General features: G+C 45.4%; 1 protein-coding gene across 4 annotated transcripts in view; it reads left to right on the top strand.

Annotated features, from left to right (window-relative positions):
- Nucleotides 1-19,482, top strand: part of PAMR1 (peptidase domain containing associated with muscle regeneration 1) — a 68,544-nt gene that overhangs the window by 31,871 nt on the left and 17,191 nt on the right. For all 4 annotated transcript variants that reach the window (XM_032805102.1, XM_032805100.1, XM_032805099.1 and 1 more), the window contains exon 6: nt 1,804-1,911. In XM_032805102.1, coding sequence (XP_032660993.1) covers nt 1,804-1,911 — 108 coding nt within the window. The remainder of the gene's footprint in view (nt 1-1,803; nt 1,912-19,482) is intronic.

Genomic DNA, 19,482 nt, shown 5'->3' with positions numbered 1-19,482 from the left:
GTTGTAAAATATCACTGCTTCCCTGGCTCTTCAGCCTCTTCTCTCTCTCTCTCTCTCTTTTTAAAATGCATTTTCGAACAGCAGGAATCGTTGTCATTATCATTTGTAAGCTTTTCAGGAATTTGTTATCCTCCTCCCCCCACCTCCCATCCTCATATCCAAGTCTTTAAAGAGATTGTGCAAGGTTTTAGCAAGGGCTTTCACTGCCCAACCTAAATACAAATAGCTTTACATCTCCACATGAAATCTTGTCAGAAATCTGGTTTTGATGTTATGAGTGGAGTTCTGTTTTTCTTTCACCAGCTGGGTCAAAGAGACTTGAAAAGCCTGTTTCAATAAAAAACAACTTTGCAAAAGAATCAGCTGATTTGACATGTGCCATTCTGGGTTTCATCACACTGAGAGTTTGAATATATTAGTGCCATCTCTGAAACTGATTGTTCTGGTTGAGACTGTGGTCTACGGGGGCAGCTACGGCACTACCGACCCTGCTTTGCTCCATCAGCGATGTTTAGTGGTAGAGTTCATTCCTCCCTTATGTTAAAGTGGTAATTGGTGTATTGTTGATAGACAACTGTGATCTCTAAATGAATTAGAATTTACTCTTTTTATACTTTTGTAGCAATGATGGACTAGAAGTTCAACTAATAAAGTTATGAGAAACCTTTAGAAGGTCCCCTAAAAGTGGCAAGAGCATTTTTATGGAAAATTGGGGTGAACTCTTCAATTTGGATCTAGATATGAACTTTACAGCTCTGGCCTAACTTGATGTGATGGATCTGAACCAGAACATCAGATTCAGAACTTCACAGACCTTTGGAGATGTTCCTATTTGAATCTGGATCTAAATTTTATTATTTGGGCCCTAGTTTCTACCTGATAAAACCTGAGTTCAGGTTGATTTTCTTCTGAAACAGTTGGGAACTTCACTACCGCTTGAAGTAGTGCTTGTGTTACATCCCATTAGGAGCTAGTGATTTTCCTCTGCTATAATAGAGGAAATGCAGAACCCTGAGGGTCTAAACTCAGATCTCTGAAGATAAGTGGAGGAGGAACTGACTTTAAGCAATTTGTTTTAAAATGTATTTATTTGTAGCTTTAAGGGTGCATTTTGAAAAAGGGAGAGCAGGCCTGGTGCCCAAATGTGTGTGCAGCACAGTGGCTTTTGCCCTTGTGAGTAAGCCTGGTGCATGTGCAAATAATTAGCTATGCACGTAGATACCCATTTATGCTTAAAATTTCTGATCTATTTGTGCCACTTCTCTAATTGCACCTGGATAATTGTGCCAGGACGCATCCCAATCAGCTGGTTCCCAACCTGCTTCCTTTGCCAGTTCAAGGTCATCATCATCCTGATTTAAAAGTTCATAATAGGGGTTAAGAGGACACAGGAACATCAATCATTGCATTTGCATCCATGACCCAAGAAGACAGCTATGCTCCTTTAGGGCAGTACTGCTCACAAAGCCCAGGATGAGGTATGTAAGAGACAGAGGTAATGTGACCCTTCAGGTAAACCCACTGTAACTCGAAAGCAGTGATAGAAAGATGGGGGGCCACGACGGACGAAGAAAAAGGAAAAACCACCACCAATAAAAGGTTGTACATTCCGAGATCTTCCTTCTAGTAGGGAAGTAAGAAGATTGGAGGGTTCCTTGAATCTACTGAGTACTTAACCCTAGATATCTAATTTACCTGGGAGGCCTTTAGAAATTACTGTGATGAGTTATATAGAAAACTGTAGCTAGCTGGTTAGATAAGAACCTTATAAAAGACTGAATATTCTTGCCTCTTCTTTTGTAGCTTGTTCTTCATCTCCATGTTATCATGATGGAACATGTATTCTTGATAAAGTTGGTGCCTACAGATGTGCTTGTCTGGCAGGCTATACCGGGAATCACTGTGAAAGCTGTGAGTATAGGCATTGTGTGTGTGTGTGTTTGTGTGTGATCAAATGTTGTCATGAACTCAGCCAATTGGAAACTGTTTATATATTTATTTATGTGTAGGTTGATTATAGTACTGGAGGATATAGTGAGTTCCCCATAGCTCCATTGAAGGCATAGCACCTGCTTTCTATTAGGATTGCCATTGAAGACTGCAAGGATTTTATGTGCATCATATAAAGAGAGTATTTGGAAAGTTTGTGTTGGAAAAAACAGTACACAGGGAGATTTATAAAGGAGCATGCTTACTATGAGAGATGTGTATCCAAGCAGCCATTTTTCATCCTGTGGGCAGGGTTCCTCTCTTCTACCACCAACCATTTCAGGAGTGCCCCAGGTTTTAGTTGCTTTTGCTTTAGCAAATGGCAACCTTTTGGGCAGAGATATTCTACCTGCCCTTACAGGCAACAATATTCACTGACACAGGGATTAGGTGCAGGGCCAATCAAACAAATGGTAGCTTCTGATCCTGTAGAGGTGAATGGTCCCAGTTCTAGCTCTTTATTCATATGGAGGAACTTTTGTTTCTACCATGCCCAGCACGTGGTAAAATAACTGGATTCAGGTGAGATCAAGTCAAATATCTGTTCTTGCCATTTTTATCCTTGATGCCTGAGTAAATTATTCTGCCTAATGAAGAATTTAAGGCTGAGGAGGAATAAGAACTGTGCAATATATACTAAGATAATGGCTGTGGGCTTGGTTACACTTGGAAATGTGCAGTGCTGGGAGTTACAGCTGTGGTCGTACAGCTGTGTAGGAACAGTGCTGCAGTGTGGCCACACTGACAGCTACCAGCGCTGCAGTGTGGCCACATTTGCAGCATTTGACAGCGCTGTTGGGATTGGTGCATTCGTGGGCGCAGCAGTTATCCAGCGTTCAGTGGCCTGCAACGTGCTTCAAGAGGGGGTGGTGTGGAGTGTGCCAGGAGTGTGGGGGGAGACATGAGAGAGTGCGATTTTTGGAGCAGACTGTGCAGCTCCCTGCCTTGCAAATTCTGGCCATTTTCCCACCCCTCTCTCAATCACTCTTAAATGCAAGAAGGCTTCAGACCAGTATAACAGCTTCTTCCGACGGACTCCCTCCCCCCCCGTCGTGCTGTTCTCTCCTCAAGCAAACACTAGCAGCTGTTCTCAGCTCCCCTGCCTTGCAAGTTCTGAGAACCTAGAAGCTACCCACAACAGCTACTTTCCCTCATTTTAAAAGTTTTGACCCTTCCCCCACCCCTCTCTTACTTCACTAAATAGCAAATTATGCACTCCTAAATAGCTTTCAGCACATAAGCAGACTGCTCAACCGGACTCCCACTCTCCCCTCAAACAAACAGCTGTGAAACATTCCAAGCAATTCCCTTCCTCGGCTCGCTCGCTCGCTGGAGCAAAGGCAACTGTGTTTATTTTTTAGAGCTTGGTCGTTCAGCCGTCTTCGTTGTTGTGGACAGGAATTCTGGGATAACCTCTTATACCCGAGGCCAATAACAGCCGCTGTGGTGTCCCCGCTGATGAGCAGCGGCTGCATCAACCGCGGCTGGAAGCGCTCACCCAATCAGACCAGGTGTTCAGCCAGCGCCTGCAAGCCAGGGAGTTGCAGCGCTGGCTGGGCTTTGTAAGTGTGTACACAGAGTGAGTTGCAGCGCTGTAACCCCTTCACCAGCGCTGCAACTCTCCAGTGTAGCCAAGCCCTGTGTCAACTGTATCAGCAATATCTCAAGTCATTAGGCCAGGTGGAATTCCAAGTATTTGACTCATGATTGAACTCTGGGGGTATCTGGCTTATAATCGAAACAGCTTACAATGGTAGTGCTGAAAACTACTTCAAATGAAAGCCCACTATGAATCATAGAATCATGCTGTGTTTGCCCATCAAGATTTTCATTTTATGTCTGCGTAAGCTATTATAAACCTGTCCTTACATGATTTCACATCTTTGCTCATGATGAAGATTTCACAAAATTCCTCAGGGCCAAGTTCATCCCCTGGTGTAGCAACCTGAGTGGAGTTGCATCGTTGCAATGGCTTTAGCCCCTTATGTCCCTGGCTGTAAGTGGAGGTGAAGGACAGTAAGATATTTACAGTTCCATAACTATTTCATTCATATGACTAGCTTCATGTCATCAAACACCAGAGTCAGAGGCAAGAAAGTGAAACTGACTATACATAAACGTGGTATTAACTTGTCTAGTTTCACAGGGCAATACACAGAGCAAACAGAATAAATGGTGGCAAAAACAGAGATGCAAACATCCATTTTGGTTTTAGAAATCCAAGTGGTGCTTAGTAATAGAGTTCAGGGAAGAAGTAATTTAAAATACTTTTATAAAATGATTTTTACCTTGACATGAATCCTTTGATTTGATTTAAGAAGGAACAGTGCCATTGGATGAAATACTGGGGATTTTATGAAGTCCGATGCAGCATGTGGTCCTTTGGCTTCTGTGGAGGAACATTTTTACAGCACACACCTCACACCTTTTCTGTCAAATACAGAAGGCTTGATATTTTTTCCCCATGCATGAATTCCAAACATCTGAGTGGGAAAGCATTATAATAAAGTCTCTGTTCAAACTGGCTTCCGAGGAACATTTTTAAAGATCTTTCCCTTATTGTTGCCAAGATGTATCCTAAACATTTGCCAAGAAAGTAATGGGGGAAAAAAGCAGAAAATCAAGTTTAATTATACTTTTCAGAGCAAAGGGACAAACTGGAAAAATATCCATGGCAGTAATACTGTAAAAATGGAGTCAAGTAGTTTCCTAACAGAGTTGTAGTTCCAAGAATTACATGGAGACCGAATTCTGCAATGTAGCTTTTCACCAGCCAAATCTTTCAGATATGGAGCTGAGGGGGAAGCGTAGGCCAGCTTTAGTTTTACATAGGACATTTAAAGTGAGCTCACCTTTGCAGCACTGAATAAGCAGTTGTGGAAATCTTAGGTCTGAATCCCCTTCCAATTTTATTGGAGTTAATGGGCAGTAATCCCACTGAAGTCAATGGATTTATCTCAGTGTAACATGGGTAAAAGTGAGAGGAAGGTTAGTGCCTTTGAATATTAAATTGATGTAACAAAATTTGCAACAGAAGGCAGTCAGAGCATTGCAAAGATTTTCATAGGCAACAGTTAGAGAAACTAGACCTGCATTCTCTCGAGGAATAGAGATGGAGGGAGCATCTCAGTGAGGCACAGTGAAAGCTGTGGACAGGGCTGCCGGGGCGCGGAGAGGGCAAGTGGGGCAATTTGCCCCGGGCCCCACAGGGGCCCCCACGAGAATATAGTATTCTATAGTATTGCAACTTTTTTTTATGGAAGGGGGCCCCCAAAATTACTTTGCCCCAGGCCCCCTGAATCCTCTGGGCAGCCCTGGCTGTAGGGATTGAGACAGACTCAGCAGAAGTTAGAATTGAAAAAGATGTATGGTACTGGATCATCTAGACTCTGACCGTGCCAATGCCGAATTATTCCCTGTCAAGTCTGGTTTTAAATGAAAGGTCATTCCAGACAATAAGGAGAGCTGCTTTAATGGTACAAACTTCATTGAACCATTTTTTCCCTCTAAACTGAATTCTGTCACTGTGATGAGATGGCCACCGTGTTCAAGCTGCTTCACAGGGACAATATTCAGCCTAATTATTCTGGTATTAATAAAGTGATTAAAGGCCACAGCTCGTGTTCTCTTCTATCTCATACAGTGGCAGCCGGGAAATTGTCTTATCATTTATAATTAGAGGTGTTAATACGGTGGTTTAAAGGCGTCAGCTGAGGGAACTGAGTTCAGGACACATGTTAAAACATCTGGTAATGATTCAGTCAAGCATGTTTAAATGGACAAAAGGTGGGTGAGGTATTTTCTTTTATTGGACCAGCTTCTATTAGTGAGAGAGAGAGACAAGCTTTTGAGCTGACACAGAGCTCTTCTTCAGGTCTATCTAATGTCCTGGGACCAACATGACTACTACAACACTACATACAAAATGCATGAGAAACTACTAATTGAGACAACTCTGATTCCTCTGTGATGGCCCTATTAAATGATATATATCACGTGACCTTAAATAACAAAATGTCAATCAGCGGAGGAGTTTAAGTGAGGGCTTCATTACTTCCCCCCCATAAATACAATAAACACCACTCCCAGAGACTGCCTACCTTTAAGAAAGTTGTGATAATCAAGTAAATAGAGAAACTTAACATTACATTAACAATATTTTTTGCCTCATTCTGTCCTCACGCTGAGTTAATTGCAACTCCATTGACCTCAACAGAGTTAGCTGTGATTTAAGCTGGTATAGGTCAGATCAGAATTAAGCTTTTTGTGTGTGTGTGTGTGTGTGTGTATCTCTCTCTCTCTCTCAGTAATCATGTGGTCATAGACATTAGAGACAGCAAAGATCTGATCATCTTGTTCATTTCTCTTGTCAATGCTGGGTTGTTTCCTGCCATAGCCAGGGACAGAATAGTAATAAATCCTTGAGAGAGATAAATTGAAGCAAGGGTAAACTGAGCAGAGGTCTGATCCTGTCGCTTCATGCATGGAACTGCCTCTCAGAGTCATGTTGATGATGTTTTACAAAGTGATGGCTTGTTCTGCAATTGCAGACAGAATTGGTGGAGTCTTTCCTAACATTACAAAGTTGAGTTTGTCCTCCGAGGACAAACTGTAGAAAGATAGCAGCGCTATTTGAGAGCAACGAGTGAGGTGCTCCCTCCCCAACTTTTTCCATCCTGGGACTGAGCGTTCTGACTCAGTAGCCCTCCCAGAGCCTGCTGGCCCCACAAGCAAGGGACTCTGATCTCTTTCTGCTCTGAAATTTCCTGTTATCTGTTTAAAACAAAACCAAGAAAACTTGAGTTCTTGAGCAAATGCAGGAATCTGAGACTGAATGGGGAATTAATTGCTCAGATCCAATTTCCATTTTTCTTCTGTTTCTCAGTCCTGTTTGCCAGGAGCAAGAGAATTGTTCTACATCCTAATGAAGGGCATAGCCAACAGACTCAGCTGTAGCATGCTGTTCCCTCACTACTACCAGAGCTTTCCTTAGCACAGGGTTTCTCAAACAGGGGTCACGGCTTGCGTAGGGAAAGCCCCTGGCGGGCTGGGCTGGTGTGTTTACCTGCCCCTGCTTCCAGCAGCTCCCATTGGATCCGCAGCCAGTGGGAGCTGCAATTGGCCGGACCTGCGGAGGGGCAGGTAAACACACCGGCCTGGCCCGCCAGGGGCTTTCCCTACACAAGCAGCGACCCCTGTTTGAGAAACCCTGCCTTAACAGTTTTGAGTGGGCCTTTGAAAAATTGTTTCAGGGCCCTCCCCACTGCACCTATAATTGATCCCCATCAACTGTCATCATACAAATTAATACGCCTAGGCCTGGCTTGAGGATTTGGAGAGGGTCAGTAAAGAAAATCATTGAGATTCCTTCATTCTTAACTGACTTGTTGTGTGTAAAAAGGGGAGGAAATTTTATCCTTCCTCCCCCAGCCACCTGCTGTCAGAGAAGTGGAGCCCAGCTGTCTGAGGTGGGTTTTGTGCGGAGGTTATACAAGTCAGCTTTTTAATCCTGTGTTTCAAGGGACAAATCTCCAGATAAGGCCAGGATTGAGGGCTTTTTACCGATAGAATATAGGTGTTCACATTTGCAAACTGGACTCCTTATGTGATCAACGCAAATCATCATTGTAACTCAGTACCTCCAAAGGGAGCCACTGCTGTTTTTTCAGTTAGCAGGTGCATTATCATACTGTATGCGCATCATAAGGCCAAGTACATGCCTCATAGTTGTGCTTTGGTAGCTCAATGGTAATAAAATGTCTCTGATTCATGGGAAGCCGCTATCAACCCTTCGGCTCAGCTCCAAGACAGCCAGGAGCAGTACGCAGCAGTGCCACGTCAGAAGGAGGAGCCCTGGACGAAGTGGGTATTCACCCACGAAAACTCATGCTCCAATACATTTGTTAGACTATAAGGTGCCACAGAACTCTTTGACCCTTTTACTTCAGTCACAATTACTTCCCTGCTCCCTGCACCCATTTCTCCAAGTAGGAAATAATTTACTGCAGCTTTTTAATGTGGGTGCAGCTTGCTTCTTCCCTTTCATCAGCTCAACTCTGCTAGTTGGTGCATTCGGGAGGTGAAACCAAGACTCCACCCACTGCCCATCCTCTGTCCTTGCTAACCTGTTTGGGATGAGGACTAGCAAGAATACAAGCCCTGCTCCCTCCCACACAGATAGACTTGGAGGTGTAATAAAGTGAGTGCTAATGGGCTTGTCTTCATTGTCTTAATTCGAGTCCCATCCACACCCACGAACACTTCACTTGAATGTGACCGTGCTTTTAAATTAGTTTGGCTGGCCTGTCTGGAGGTATAGGCTAAAACTTGAGTTAGCAAAACTCATGTGTTTTTAATATAACCTCTCTGTATGTGGGCACAGGCACCAACTTTCCGTTCTACCAAGGGGTGCTCGACCCCTGGCTTTGCCCCAGGTCCCACTCCCACTCCACCCCTTCCCCACCTCTTCCCACCCCCACTCCACCCCACCCTGCCTCTTCCTGCCCAATTCTGCCCCCTCCTCTGAGCACTCTGCATCCTCGTTCCTCCCCCCCAGCCTCCTGCACACCATGAAAGTGCAGGGTGAAGCACGGATTGGCAGGGCCTGCTGGTGGGCAGGAGGCACTGGGGGGAGGGAAAGGTGCTGATAGGGGGAGTGCCAGTGGGTGCTCAGCACCCACCATGTCCCCCCGGTGGGTGCTCCAGCCTTGGAGCACCCACAGAGTTGGTGCCTGTGGACACAGGCTAGGTCCACTGGAGGACCAGAAGTGCTCCAATTCCTTCCTATGTGCCTAGAAAGGATAGACAAGTCTGTCCATAATTCATTGGGATGGCGGGGGACAGGAGGGAACAATTCGTAGAGCATCTTAGTTTACTGCATCACAAGAACCATGGGATGTGCTCCAAAAAGTTTTAGTGCCACACACGAGTGCAGTGACAGTGTGGACACAGCAGCTCAAATGTTACTGCACACTGTGGGGTCTCCCACCTGAGCTAGGGTAACTTGAGAAGAGTAACTCAGCTTGGGTTATTTACTCTTAATTGCAGTGAAGACATACCCAATGGGACTACACAAGCAGGTTTTACTGTTCTGTACATCTCTTCAGAGGATGGAGTCTCAATGCATTTCTATGGTAATACCATAGGCCTTAGTGATGTGGCTAGTATTTTTTAATATTTTGGGAGAAGGCCAGTTATGATGGAACAAGGCCCCTCTCCATCATCTTTCTCTTGCTCCTATTGTACTTATCGAACCTCTTATTGGCTTTTATGCCCATTGCTAGGTATAACTCATTTTGTGTGCCTTAGTCTTTCTGATTTTGTCCCCCCATGCTCGTGTATCTACCATAAAGGACACTGCTTACCTTACTACGCTAGTGTTGAGATAGATATGCTTAAGAGGTAGGCATAGCATTGCTTAGACTACAGAAAGCATGGACCTGGAATTACTATCATGCAAACCCTGTTTTTCTTGATAGTAATGGATGTAAGGAGAGAAATTTGGTTTTGGGGTTGGAGAAACAGCATGCTGCAGAGGACAGAATTACAGTCTGAGTCCCAGCTCTGCCACTGACTCACTGTATGGCCTGGGACAAGTCATGCAATAGTTTTTCCATCTGTGAGAAGAAGTAGATAACCTTTGGCTGCCTGGTGGCAATGTTGGGAGGAGTCATCAGCTTATATGGTTGCAGTGCCTGGAAACTGTAATGGGCTAAGTATTGTTACTGGGAAACAGGTGACGTTTTGAGCAAGCCTGAAGGAAGCAGCACCATTTTTAAAATTGTTTCTCCTGGTCCTGTCACCGGGTTTTTTTCACCCATTTGACACCAAGCAGGATTAAATGATATGGAGGTAAAAATCCCTGAGGCCATTTGACACCAAGCAGGATTAAATGATATGGAGGTAAAAATCCCTGAGGCCTGTCTATAGCGTAGACTTCAGCACTGCTACCACTGGGGACAATTAGCGGTCTCAGTTCTCCTAGTTTTTGCTTCATTAGGAAAAGACGTATATTTTAAACCGATTTTAAGGTACTTTGTGGTAAAACAGTAGGGGGAGCCTGGGGTTTACTTCAACCTGCTAACCCAACTTTGTCGTCTTCACTAGAATTTTACCTTGTGCTAGTTATCACGTGTTAGCTAAAAGCATTCACCTTTTTCCTAGTGAAGACAAGGCCTTTCTGTGAGAGCATTTCAATCTCTGGTCCAGATTCTGTCCTGCATTTTATAGAAGGCACAGCTCAAGGGGGTGGGTAAAGGTAGTTTTCACCATCTTTGCACTTTCTGAATTCTGGGCTAACACAGTCCCCGTTATAAAACTAATTTATGGCAACTTTTCACAGAGACCTTCAGCCAGAATAGTTGAAGCGCAGAACACTCCAGCCACACCCACTCCCATAGCTAACACACCTGGGCCTACCACTATCATGTCCCTATGCTAGTGGCTGTGAGGAAGGTTGGCATAAAGTCATTACAATAGATCTATGATAAGGAGAATACCTAGTAGGGGTGTCCTGGTTTCTTTTGGCTCCTTTAGGCCACAGGAAGAGGGCAAAGGAGCCACAATGTAGCCAAGAATTTGGGACTCTACCGCCATTTACTCTTTGCTCTCTCTGGAGACTGCCAGTGTGGCTGCTAATTAATACAATTCATAGCTCTTTGGATACAAATGCACAAACTGAAGTTTGTGGTTGTCTGGGAATCACATTGAACACTTTCCTGGTATGCCCAAGTACGAAATGTTTCACTCTGCCTTTCTTCAACGGTTCTTCTCAGAGATTTTGCTACTCTGGGATTCTACCATCTATGAAGCTGACTGTCCTATGTACTCCTCTCTGCTACACACTGTGGACCCAATTCTTCACTGCCTTGCACCTTATGGAACCACTTACCTCTGGGCTAAGTGGATATAAAACACTACCAAATCAGAATGGTAGCATTGTATACCCACTTTGCAGAGGTGTGAATGATGAAATAAGCAACAAGGCAGCAGGGAAATCACATTCACTTCTTGTTCTCTTTCAGGCTGCCCCCATGCTCCTCTTTGTTTTGTTCACATGCTCAGTAACTGTTTTTTCAACCAATCAAAGTACCTTGCTTAGCTGCTTAGCACTCTCCAGCAGGGTGTTGTCTCTGCATTTTATTTCATTCAGTTCTCTTCCTCCCAATACCCTCATACCATCACTTGGTAGTTTTGATCTCATGTTCTTAAACAGGCAAACAGCACAGAACATCATAAGTCTCTTATTTCTCTTATGCATTCAGGGAATGAACTGGCCTTTCTGTAGCCCAAACTAACACAGGTCTAGATTAGGGTGATGACACAGCAAGTGTGAAAAATTTGGACAGGGGTTGGGGGGTAATACCCAAAAGTCGGGACAGTCCCTATAAAATCAGGACATTTGGTCACTCTAGTTTAGAGCATTAAGATGGTGTTTTTCTATTTGATCATTATTTTTTGTTACATTTAAGATACATTTACAAATATTTTTGAAGCACCTGGTTTTTCCTTGCAGGTCACCCATCCTGCTGACCAGGCTTGTCCCTTCTTAATTTGAGATCTGACAAGTGGAAAGGCTTTGGGCCAATTTCATAATTGGATGTAGTGATGAGAATATAATCTTTTATACTACTGTGGTTTTCCTTTTCAGCTGCATGAAGGTTGTATTCTCTGTGGTGTGAGAATGTAACATTTATGAAGGGACATATTTTAGAATGTGTTCTATGTATTAATTTTCAACGTGCATAGAGAAGGTAAATGGTGGGGATCATTAAGATTTCAGTTAGCTCAGCATCCTATGAACAAATAGATCTAATTGTATAATTAAGTAGGCCATCCAAATACCGGAAAGGTTGTAACCAGAGACACAGTTTTCTAAGGACTAAGAACAATGCTGATAAAGATCAAGTGGCTAATTGTAAGCAGCAGCCTCCAAATTGCCTCCTGATGAATAAATCACAGTGGGTGACCCAAGCATATTTTTACATGGATACTCTCTCATTCACAGGAGCAGGGAGATGGAAAACATCAGGGGTGTGCTCCAATCGGCTGGAAGGGAATGAGAAAATTTTGGTTTCAGTAGGGATTACATCATAGATTTGTCTATTCCTAGTTGGTGAAACTGTTGCAGAAAAGAAAATTACTTGCGAAGAGAGCAGGACTGGAAATCCACTGGGTAGAGTACCTGTGGATTGATGATCAACTGTTATGATTTCCTTTGGACTTCATATGAGGAATGATAATTCTTAATGTTTATACAGAGCTTTTTAGCTTCAAAGACATGTTATAGATGGGTAAACTGAGACTGAAAGGGTTAAGGAGCCAATCTAGTTCCCTTTGCCTCTCCCCCCCACTTCTGCAGATAATGAGAGTACTGATCACACAGGGTGGAGTTGAACACTGGGAGGTTGCCAGAGGGTGTGCACCCAACGGATTCTGAACAGTCTCTCTGTTGGGTCTTTGCACGAGGTGCTAGGCCTGAGATAGAAGGGAAATGAGGGTAGAGACAGTTGATCCATAACCGTTATTGGTTGGTATTTCTCCAACACAATCAAAAGTGGAAGCTACAGAAATCTGGTGACCACATGATCATCTGCAGAGGTTCTTTGTGGTCTTATAGGAAAGGAGTCTTTTGGGGAGTTCCCCTGTGTGCAGCCTTGGAGTGGAGGACAGGATTTGCCACTTAGGGTATGTCTACTCTGCACCTGAGAGCATGCTTCCGAGTGTGGGTGGACAGACACATGCTAGCTAAAGGACCCCCTGGGTACGTACTAAGGTGGCTAGCTCAAGCCATCATCTGTTTAGCCCCCAGCTACACTGTTATTTTTCTGATGCTAGCTTAAGCAGAGCTAGCACATGTCTGTCTACTTACTTTGGGAAGCACATTTCCAGCTTCATTGTAGACATACTCTGAATTAATTGGCTGAGGCCTCTGTAAATGACTGTGCTGGAGCCGAGGTTAGAATTCAGGAATCACCAACCTCTCTCACCATGAATGTAGATACAGTAGATTCTGCTTGATGGCAACCTAGATATTGACAACTTCTGGCTAATAGCAGCATTTAGCTGGGAATCAATCCTGTCCCATTGACTTTAATGTTAGTGGGAGTTCAATACTGGCAACAGCATGACACTTATTAAAGCATTTTTTGGAAGAAGTGCCCCAGCTGCAGGCAGATTTGCGGGGCTGCAGTCCAGGAAGGAAGCAGTGAGATGTAATGAGTCCAAACGCCTGTAGAGCACAGGGAGAGGTACAGTGCAGCCCTACAGGCCCCCAGCACCTCTGCTCCCCATAGAAAGCCCTAGCGCCCAGGCTGCAGCACCTCTTCCCACTGCTGCCTTGCCCAGAGGCTGGTTTGCAAGACTGCAGCCAGGGAAGGCATATCCCAGCACTTCCTTCCCTGTCTGGAGCCTCACAAACCTGCCTTCCGTTTATTAGCAACTTCCAAATAACAGCAACATTTTGCTGGCGACTGAGGGGTTACTAGTAACTGGAATCTACCAGGCACTATATAGCTAGAGGATTTTGGCTGGTATTCATGTGGCAATAATAGTTCAGTAACAGAGTTCCCCAGATCTTGGAGATTCGGTCATACAGCTTATTATAAAAAGTGCCACAGTTAACATGAATATTTTTCTAAGAATAGAACCGCCCTTCCCTGCAGCTTCTGTACAGAATGACAGGAGGTCTGCTGCAGTATTTACACCTATGCTTGGCAGAATTCAATTTCTTTCTTTTTTATAATTTAGCTGAATAATATTGATGTCGATTTTTAATTTTTTTTATTTTTATCAAATTAAATGTTCACATTTAGGGAATCTTATGGTGGGGGGGGGCTACAATAATGATTTATTGACAGTGGAACTTGAGATACAAAAAGTTAAAGCTTTGTAACCAATGAAACACAAATTATCAACAGCCTGTGTCAAAATATGCAAAGTAAATAGCCTTAAATCAACTGCTAATCATTTCTCAAGGTCATTTTTCTTACTTTGCCTATTTGTAAATTTAGATAACTATTGATGGAAACATTTTTTGCATAGGTTTGTGTGCATATGGTGAAATCGTTCAATGTTGTATGCAGTGTTGTATCCATGTAGCGTCTCAGAATATTAGAGAGACAATGTGGGTGAGTGTAAAGGTGTGGGACTCACCCCTGCGGCACCTCCTACTGGTCATCTCAAGGAATTATTTCTTCAGCCGTCAGAGCACCCTCTGCAGGGCCGGTGTCCTGCTTGTAGCTGGCCCCGTGTCCCTTCCACATCCCGGTGCCCCTTTATCCTGGGGCTGCCCCCTGGCAATACCCCACCAGTCTCTATGGGTCTCCCCTCTCTGGGAACCCCCCAACCCTCTAATCCTCATCTTGCCTCAGTCTGGGCTACCACCGGTCACCATCTAGCCCCCACTTCCTGGGGCAGACTGCAGTGTAAAAACCACTCATCATAGGCAAGGGGGTTCAGACCCGCTGTCTTCCTTTGCCTCCTACTACCTCTATGGGCCTAGGACCAGGCCCTGCAGCCTGGGGGGTTGCCAGCCTGGAGCTCCCCTGGTCCTCTGGCTCTCCCCTGGCCTGCTTCACTCCCTAGGGTGACCAGATATCAAGTGTGAAAAATCGGGACAGGGGATGGGGTGGGGCAGCATAATAGGTAGCTATATAAAAAAAAAGCCCCAAATATTGGGACTGTCCCTATAAAATCAGGACATCTGCTCACCCTATCACTCCCAGTACCCTTTCTGTAGGCAGCCAGCCCCTGCACTCTCCCAGCCTGGAGAGAGACTTCTGGGCCTCTGGCTCAATACAGGCCAGCTGTGGCCTGATTGGGGCATGGCCCAGCTGCAGCGCTTCCCCAATCAGCCCCAGCAGCTCTCAGTCACAACCTTCTCCCAGGGCTGACTTTAACCCTTTTTCCACTGGAGTGGGGAGAGCTGTCCCACTACACACCCTCCCCCTTAAGATCCCACGTGTGTGCGTGTGTCCTGTCTCCCCAGCATTCCTCTCAGCTGGCCCCCCAGAGAGTCTCTCTCCTTGCGCATGCTCTCCAGTGCAAGACGCAGCCAGCTCCCTTCCTCCATAGTTTGGGTTCCCACGGTAGCCCTTCCAGCTCCCCGATGGGATCCCAGGTTTGTCTGACACCTCCCTGCCCTGACAATCCCCTCTTTTGGGCCCTGGTCATCATCACCCCCTCCTTCGGGGCAGTCTCAGACCTGGCCTGGTCCTCTGGCCTCCCCCTCCTTCTCTGTACAGCACCAAACACACAAACATATAGCATATGCACACACACAACCACCCGTTGAGAGGACGGATAATATCCTCCAAAGCAATTCAGCTTTCAGCAGGCCCTTGCTTCAAGACACAATGCATTGAGCAAACACAAAAACTCATGAGTAGAACCAAACAAAGCAATTCTCTTGATCAGTATGTACTGCAGCCTACAGAAACTCTTTCCCCTTCTCTGCCTCAGCTGCAGATAGATGACAGGCTCTCCCATGCATCTGACAAAGTGGGTATTCACCCACAAAAGCTCATGCTCCAAGACTTCTGTTAGTCTATAAAGTGCCACGGGACTCTTTGTTGCTTTATACCCTCTTTTAAATCCCTACCAGATCATGTGACAGGCAGGTAGCCCTCAATCCTTTCCTGGCTGTTTTATCCAGTCACACAATGATTATCACTCAGGAAGGCCACTTAAGTCCTCCCCACCAACAAGAGCCAGGAACTTATGGGGGGAGGTGAGGAGGGGGGGAGAGGGGTGAGTGTAGATTAGGGAGAGAAGGAATAAATGTGATTGGAATAAATATTATCAGAAGTTTGTTGTTCACATGGAGTTTCAGAACCCAATGAGCAAGAGTAGAGAACAAGTTCTATGAAAACTATAGATGACGATAAATACCATAAGGATCAGATCTGAAAATGTAGTTAATTATGGGGCTTTGTGATGTGCATTCCAGTGCTCTAGGATAGCTGCTGAGCAGACCAGTGGAGGCACTGTCGAAGCATGTGCTAATCAATCTGGGGTGCTGGATCATCTGTGCCTGCAGAGAGGTATCACCTGGAAGAGCTAGTCTGCAACAGTAGCAGTTGTGACTAGCAGAGAGATTGAAGTGAAGATACATTTATTTTATATTGAATCAAGTTTCTCATTTTTCTGAGAGAGGGAGTGTCCCAAGCTACTGCAGCGTCAGAGGAAGCAGCATGGTCTGGTGGATAAAGATATGAGGAAACTTGGTTTCTGTTCCTAACTCTGTCACCAACTGACTGGCTGACTTTGGGCAAGTCATTTAATCACTCTGTGCCTCGGTTTCCCCAACAACAAAATGGGGATGATGATAGCTATGCATTTTTATAAAGGTCTTTGAGATATATGGATGATTAGAGGTAAATATTATTATTCTAACTAACTCTCTTCAGGCAGTTATTTTAATAATCTTGCCCTCAAAAGAAAAATTGGAACAGAAAAAATAAAAGGTGATCAAATGAGATCCCTCAAAGGCAAAATTCAAACCTATTTTGATTTAACACTCTTTATTTCAGGGGGGTTGGAGGCATGCAGGGCCTCTGTATCTGTAAAAGGCATTAAGCTGCATGAAGTTCATGCAGGTAGAGCTGGGTGGGAATTTTCCATTGGAATGATTTTCTGACAGGAAATTCACTTTCAGCAAATTTGAAATTTTCCCAGTTTTGCAGGAAATTTTTTATTTTCAATTGGAAAATGGTTCTCAGATCCATGGCTCCCTCACTCCTCACTAGCCTGCCTGGAAGGGCACTAGTTAGCCTGGCCTCCCAGGCTCCCGGAGCAGCCTGTCCAGTGGATTGCCCCAGAGCCAGCCCTTTCAAATTCCCAGGCTCCCTGAGCTGACTGACTCTCCACCCAGTGGTCTGCCAGAGCTCTGTGCAGTTCAGGAAGCTTCAGAAACATTTCAAAAGGATCCAAATGAAATTTCAGAATTCCCATATGGTGGGAAATTTTAAAAAACAACAACCAGTGTTTCATTGCATTTCAGAACGATTTTTTTTTTTAATTTCGGAATTTCTTGTGGAATGGGAATTCTGGTTTCCTGCCAGATCCATGTGCACATCTCTTCTAACTCCTGTATATGAACTTCATTCAATATGACACTAACAAACAATGTTCCAGGTGGAGTCTGTAAGCCTCTCTTCAGCTACAGAACAAATACATCAGAAGAAGAAGCAGCTTCCCCTCCATACTCCCTACTGCCAAGGCACCTCATCAGTCTTGACCTAAGGGAGTGCACTTAGCAGGGCTGAGAAGAGAGCTCAGTCTCTGCGGCTCATTCAGTTCAATCCTTGGCTTCTCAGCTGAGATTGCCAACACACCCATGGGAGGCAAGTTTGTAGAAATTTTGGTGGTGCCCAGAACCTGCCCCCCCAACTCTGCCCCCCCCAACTCCGCCTCCACCTGCCTAAGGCTCTGGGCAAGGTTTCGGGGGGAGGTCTGGGGTGCAGGTCCTGGGCTGGAGATTAGGGTGCAGGAGGGGTGAAGGCTTTGGGAAGGAGTTTGGGTGCTGGGTGCAGGCTCCGGGCTGGGGCATGGAGTGGGTGTGCAGTAGGGGGTGAGGGCTGCAGGCTTTGGGATGGAGTTTGTGTGCAGGCTCAGCTGGGGGGGGTGTAGGAAGGGGGAGGTGGTGCACGCTGGAGCAGAGGATCAGGCTGCAGGGGAATGAGGGTTGGGGCTGAGGATGAGGGTTTCATGATGCAGGGGGGCTCAGAGCTGGGACAGAGGCTCAGGGTGTGGGGGGATGAGGGCTCTGGCTGGGGCAGAGGATTAGGGTGCAGGGGGATGAGCGATCTGGCTGGGGATGAGGATTAGGGTGCAGGGGGATGAGGGCTCTGACTGAGGCAGAGGATCAGGGTGCAGGGGGATGAGCGATCTGGCTGGGGCAGAGGATCACGGTGCAGGGGCATGAGGGTTGGGGCTGAGGATGAGAGTTTGGGGCGTTGGAGAGGCTCAGGGCTAGGGCAGAAGAGCAGGGTAAGGGCAGCCTGCCTTGCCATTAGCGGATAGCAGGCACTAGGACCCTGGGGCAGCAGGCAGCAGACAGCAGCCCTGCTGGGAGCCGATCTGCGAGCAGGCAGGGACGCGGCGGCGGAGGGGGGACGCAGGGGGAAGGGTGGAAGGCGGAAGCTGGGACCAGCTCCAGGCAGGGACGCGGCAGGGCGGGGAGATGGGGGGAGACCCGCCAGGGCCAGGGCCGGAGCCCCTACCAGGCAGGGCTGGGGGAGAGACCCAGCTCCAAATATTGCTGGAGCAGGGCATATAACTCGAGCCCATATAACTCGCCACCTATGAACACACCTTATGCAAAAGTAATACTGCAAGTTAATAGAAAGACCTTCCCTGAAAGCAGTTGAATAGGCACTACGTGTTATACACATTAGAACAAAGGTCAGACTGGAAGCAAGTCTCTGACTTGGGACTATGTGACCAGATCAACTTCTTTAGCAGCAGCAGCATTAAAAAGCCTACACAAGCAATTTAAAACAAACAAACAAAAAACATTTCTAGGCCCTATGTGTCAGATTTTAGGAGGATGGACTGGAAATGCAAACCTTGCATTAGGACTAGTGATGATAAATCAGGTATCATCTGGGCATTCAATCTATTATTGAATAAGAGATGCATTATTTAGATATGGTGTATTATGTTATATATATATGGAGAACTGGGTGGGAGAGCAGAAAAGTGGCATTTGTTTGAACAACAATGAGGCCATGGGACAAGAACAAATGGCACTTCCAGCAGGGAGTTGAAGGATACTGAAGGGAGAAAAAGTGCAGTTGATCCAGTTTCTCCCATTGCAGATTATGAGCATGAAAACCATTCTAAATGACAGATGATTCAGAACTGAGGAATGTCTCCCAAAAGCAATTGAAAAAGGAAGAGGAATCTGCACTGTATTATTTATAATGGAACATCTGACTTTAAAAACATTTGTTCGTTTATTCTAGTTTTTTTTTAATGCAAAAAAAAAATCTGTCGAACAGGGAACAATTTTAATATATTTCACGAGACAGATATGTTTTTCCTTTTCCAGGATGTATCAGTAGGAGACAAAGGAGGGTGCTATTAAGTTTTATTACAGAGTCCATGAATATGTTACAGAAGCAATTGAGACATCTGATTTTTTTTTTGTTAGAGCATCTCTTTAACAACAGTGCAGTCCCAGCTGTGTCAGCATTTCTGCTAGAAAGGCCTGTAGCCATCCCTCTTTGTGCTTTTACCCTTTCAGCTCTCACAAGCTACATAAGTCAGGCTGGGTGCATGCTGACATGCTGGCATATGATGGCTTATATTACATTGGTGGACGTGCAGGTGAATGAACCAATGATGGGGTGGCTGATCTGGTTACTGGTGAACACTATCACCGGTTCATTCACCTGCACGTCCACCAATGTAATATACGCCATCATATGCCAGCAATGCCCCTCTGCTATGTACATCGGCCAAACTGGACAGTCACTACGGAAAAGGATA

Source organism: Chelonoidis abingdonii, chromosome 4, assembly GCF_003597395.2.
Source record: "Chelonoidis abingdonii isolate Lonesome George chromosome 4, CheloAbing_2.0, whole genome shotgun sequence".
Classification (NCBI taxonomy): Eukaryota; Metazoa; Chordata; order Testudines; family Testudinidae; genus Chelonoidis; species Chelonoidis abingdonii.
The sequence above is the reverse complement of the archived record's forward strand: the minus strand, read 5'-3'. Positions and strand labels throughout refer to the sequence as shown.